This window comes from Polistes canadensis, unplaced genomic scaffold (assembly GCF_001313835.1).
Source record: "Polistes canadensis isolate GaletaPanama2010 unplaced genomic scaffold, ASM131383v1 scaffold_138, whole genome shotgun sequence".
Classification (NCBI taxonomy): domain Eukaryota; kingdom Metazoa; phylum Arthropoda; class Insecta; order Hymenoptera; family Vespidae; genus Polistes; species Polistes canadensis.
This window is the reverse complement of record NW_014569685.1, coordinates 36,890-42,073: the sequence shown is the minus strand read 5'-3', so window position 1 is coordinate 42,073 and position 5,184 is coordinate 36,890. Positions and strand designations below refer to the sequence as shown.

The following is a 5,184-nucleotide window of genomic DNA, read 5'->3' as shown; positions in this document are numbered from 1 at the left end:
CTCAACAGATAAAATTCATATGCCAAATTTGTTTTTTTTTTACTATTTATCGCAATTATTTTTTTTTTTTTTTTTTTTTTTTTTTTTGCTAATTTGAAATAAATTTCTTATCTTTTTTTTTCACATTGCATAGTTCATACATGTATGTCTTCTCCTATGAATCATCCCAAGAAAAATCATAAATATATATCAACATAAGTTAATTACTACTTACTATAGCGAAAAATTTTAATGAAAAAAAATAAATAAATAAATAAAAAGAAAATTATTATCGCAAATCCCGTTCGATATTATAAATCAAGGAATTAATATTTTACGTGTAGCATGTAAGACTAAAAAAAAATAAAATGCTGCAGTTATTATTGATTATTAGATAGCTTCATCAAAACATATATTTATTTTTTATCGTTAAGTTACAAATGCGTGATAATTCAGGCCTTTGTATATATGGCCTATTTGTTTAAGGCTTATTTAAGCTTTTTGTTTTTGAAAACGTAGTACTCAAATAAAAGAAGTCATTGCGTTTGAATTTTTCTAATCTATTTGAATAATTTATCTATCCTACAAAATTGCATTAATATATCATTTGGATACATTTAATTTTCTTTAGAATTTATCAACACATTACGTTAACAAATTTTGCCTAGTTTTGTTCGCAACTATAATAAGGATCATTTAGTACATAAATACTTACGAGCATTAAACGTAATTCACGATTATTTGGATGAACTTGTATTTGTAAGTACTCCTATTATAAATTAGTCTAATTTACGAAAAAAACAATTGTGTCACTACTGTTTGTTTTTACTATTAATAAATCTGATAATAATGCAATATAATTAATTGCATGATTAGAAAAAAAATTCCAAGAACGTCCGCAGCGAGGCACTGCATGCAAATGCATCTAGTGACATCTATGTAAACAAATCAAGAATTGTTTAACTCTTTAATTTAAATATTAGCAGAAATGCAAGGAAAAGTAACTACTTAACAGTATTTTTTTCTAAATTTATACAAAAATTAATCATTATATTAGTCTCTGTTAATTTGTATTATTCTGTGTTTATGTTATAAGTTTATAAAAAATATGTTTCAAAATGAAGACTGGAGTAGTGATGAGGTATGTAATTATAAAATGATTGTCCTCGTTTATTAAAATTATTAAGTAATGAATAGGACATCGATATAATATGATAAGTAAATAATATAGTTAATGTAAATCAAATATGTTTTAGGAATATTCGCAATATCTAGATGATAAAGCACGAGAGTTCTTCTCACAGGGTGAAAATGATGAAACAAAATTTCCTGCTAAAAAACGCAAATTAGATAATGAACAACAAAGTACAACGAGCAATAACAAAGAAGAGTCTAATATGATCGGCGTAGGATTTAACAGAAATCAAAAACAATGCTTTGAAAATACCATTTCTTCAGAAAATGATGGAAATATACAAAGTTCGAGAAGGAAAATGGTTCTTGATATTTTTTTCAAAAAAAATGCCCAGAATGTAACAGATAGTACTGATAGTGTTTCTAATACTTTTGTGCCTACTCGTTCTCGAAGTGAGAATATTCTAAATAGAGAGAAAAGCAAAGGTGATTGTAATGACTCGGAAATCAAATTACAAAAATCAAATTCTTATACAAATAAAAGTCTTCTTGATAACGCAGTTTCTGACGTAAACGAATACAATGAAAAATCAATCATAAGAAAAGATAATAATAAGGAACAAGAAGAATTAGAAAATATTAAAGAACAAATAAATGAAAAGATTAACGATAATGTACAGGATATATCTCCAAATTCAAGAAAATCTTTATTAATGCAACATTTAAAGCCTTCTACTTCATCTAGTAAAATATTCTTAAATGATACGAAGTCTTCATCTTCTATATTTAACATCGAAAAACAGTCTAACAAGAAAACAACTCTTGTAAGAAAATTTCCAGGACCGGCTGGATTGTTACCAGATTTCATTGACTCTTCTACACTTTCAACTTCAGATTTAATAAATGTAGAAGACAGTAAAGATGAAACCGTACAAGATCAGAAAGATAATAGCTTAGCAAAGTATTGTTCTCAGAATACAAAATCTTTATTTTCAGAAGGTGCTTGGCAAATAATGTTAAATGATTTACCTGCAGAATTTCTGAAAAATTACCAAATAGCAGAAATTAAAAAAATTGCTAGTGCAAATCAGCATCAGTCTATTAAAATACCATTTCTTGCAGGCATAATAGAAAGTATAGATTATAGTCATGAAAATCCTCCTATCATATTAAAAGACTTTACAGATCAAATTGAAGGAACTCTACATGCAGATATTCCTGCTAAATATCCTGGAGCTTTCGACAAAAATGTTGTCATTTTATTACAAAATGTAGGATTATTATGTATTTCAGGAACGTTTATTATACATAAATATCATATTCTAATTTCGCCTTCAAATTTATTGGCAATTTATTCTCATGTAGGAGATATTATACGTACACCGCATATGGAACTTTTAAAGAACAAATTCTCCATGACTAATGAATTTAATTCGACAAATTTATCTCCACTTCAAGATAATAATTATGAAATAGAAGAAAGTAGTTGTAATAATATAGATATTAGTCAAGAAGATATTTTATCCTTTGAGAAAGATGACAAAAAAACTTGTAAAAATCAAAATCTATCGCATAATTTTAATATAGACACAGATAGTAATGAAAAATCTTCATTGCCATTGCTGCAAACATTTTCTGCAAATACAAATATAGTACAAAATAAAGACAATATAAAAATTGCTGCTGCAACCTGTACAAATAAATCCTTACAAAATATTGACAAAATAACGATAAACAAAAATATAGTAGGCTCAAAAAGCAATGTTTTAGTAAAAGAAAATAAAGAAAATTTAATGAAACATAATGATAGTTTGTCTGTAGAGGTCCCAACAGACGCTTCTTCAAAATATTTTGCAGATCAAAATACAGATTGTAGTGATAATAGAGAAAATAACAAGAACAAATGTAAACTATCCAGATTGGAAAAATTAGCGAGTTTTAAAAGTAAATATGTTTTAACATTGGAAAAATCAATTCCCGGAGATAATGATGTGCCTAGTGAAAACGTGGTAAAAAATAATAATAATAAATTAGATAATAAACAAACGACATCGATCGACGATAATTGGGCTGCAAATATATTTTGTGATAGCAATAATGATTCCGATGATGAAATGTTATCGCAATTAGATGTAGACAGTATATCTACTTTTACCTAAAAGAAAATTAAACATTTATTATGTCAATTATTTCCATTTCAAATAATTACGCATTTAAAAATTTAGGAAACATATTTATTTGGTATTTGTATTGTATAAATCTTTTGTTTTCATATGTATTAAACTTTTCTACTAATTAGTATTACGATTATAATAAATAATGCTCCTATGTTATTATAACATATTAATTTGTCAGCAATATCATTTTATGTGATTGCTCTTTTTTATAATAGTATATATTTAGGTAATATATAAATTGTCGGTTTTATACTTGTACATAAAATATATAATAAAATATATTTCCATCACGTAATATCAATTTAAATAATTAATATTGTTAATCGCGTTTTTGATCACAGGTATATAATTTATAAAACAACAATAATTCTTTCGATTAAATTTGATTCGCGCATTGACCAACAACAGTTAATGTATTCGTCTGATTCTAATCACGCCTCAAAAACATTTGAGAAGAATTCGATTAGACGACGCGATTCTAATATGAAGACTTCTTCGCACATTTTATTTCTAAATCTTTCTGGGAATAACATTTTGATAAAAAGATATCAGATAAAATTGAATAACGTACTTTTTATTTTCCGGAGTAGATCGCTTTGGCAAACAACAACTCGTATCCTTGTAAAAACGAGTATTTAACTTGTCTTGCATAATAAATTTATCGTGATCGCGATCGATTCGAAAGGTTTTTAACAGATAGTATTATCGAGTTGGATATTGTGTAAATTATAACATATCGTTTATTGATTAAATTTTGATTCGATGAAACACGTTTAACATAGAAATTAAAAGATTTAATTGTATCGCTTATTTAAATCTTTCCAATAGGGGCCACCCCCTTTCTCGCTATATAATTCTTTTCCATAAAATATAATATTCGATTTATTCTCATATTAAATAACCTACTTCAAATTTTTAATGTAGATAAATTATAGTTGATAATAGTTACTGTTTGATATCCCACGACATAATCGGGGAGCATCAAGGTTGATCCAATAGATCAGTCCAGAGTATTGGTATAACCTTCCTTGCCTTGCAGAGAAGGGAATCCAGTTCATGGGTCTTCTGTATTCGTATTTCCTACATCCGCGATTAAGTGGGGTACCGATTCAGGCCAATATCAGGAAAATTGAGATCATTCATCGACGCTATAATAAAATTATACTTAATTGATATCGATCATCTTATCTATATATTATTTTTTCCTATTATTACCAAGTGAAACAAATTTAATCTTTATACATTACTTTTCATTGAAATATAATATATATGACAAACATTTTGGACGAGTTAAAGGTGCTAATTAAATATCGTTTAATCGAACTTTCCATTATTATTATCGTCTGCGAAATAATAAATACAATTACAATGTTGTTTCTTCTAAAATAAAAATATAAATATTTCTCAATCAAACGACGATGCGTAAGTTGACAAATCCTTATTTCGACAGAGTAAGAAACATTCAAAATGAAAAATAGAGACAGATAAAAAGAGAAAGTAAAAGGATTATTCGTATTCTAGCGAAGAAAATATAAGGAAGTAAGGTATTTCATTTATAATTTTTTAATGGGACAATCTTCCAAAATGATATGGATTAAATTAGATAGCTCGCACATTATTATCGACGATAGGGAAAAAACTTGATTATTAATGTTCGAGCAAGATGAATAAGACGTTTAAATGCATGTTTAGCATAAAGTACCGTTATTGTAATAAAAAGAGAAATAAGATTGCAACTTCCATGAAATAATAATCGCATATCGTTCTCTCGGAAATATAAATATATACATATACGAACAAATCAAGGATTCGATCCTTTCACGTGCGCGCTTGTGCACTCTGGTTACGACACTATATGTATATATATATATATATATATATATATATATATAAT

The 5,184-nt window shown here is 26.8% G+C and overlaps 1 protein-coding gene across 1 annotated transcript; it reads left to right on the top strand.

Annotated features, from left to right (window-relative positions):
* Positions 1 to 58: 58 nt before the first annotated feature.
* LOC106788370 lies at positions 59 to 3,457 on the top strand. Its single transcript, XM_014751555.1, has 2 exons — positions 59 to 1,120; positions 1,236 to 3,457. The coding sequence occupies exons 1-2, from the start codon at positions 1,088 to 1,090 to the stop codon at positions 3,270 to 3,272; spliced, it is 2,070 nt and encodes a 689-aa protein (XP_014607041.1). The 5' UTR covers positions 59 to 1,087; the 3' UTR covers positions 3,273 to 3,457.
* Positions 3,458 to 5,184: the final 1,727 nt, after the last annotated feature.

What these genes read in the sequence shown, in the direction of transcription:
- LOC106788370 (XM_014751555.1), top strand. Translation starts at nt 1,088, where the DNA reads ATGTTTCAAAATGAAGACTGGAGTAGTGATGAG. An exon ending in AAGACTGGAGTAGTGATGAG is followed by an intron (nt 1,121 to 1,235) that starts GTATGTAATTAT and finishes AATATGTTTTAG; the next exon opens with GAATATTCGCAATATCTAGA.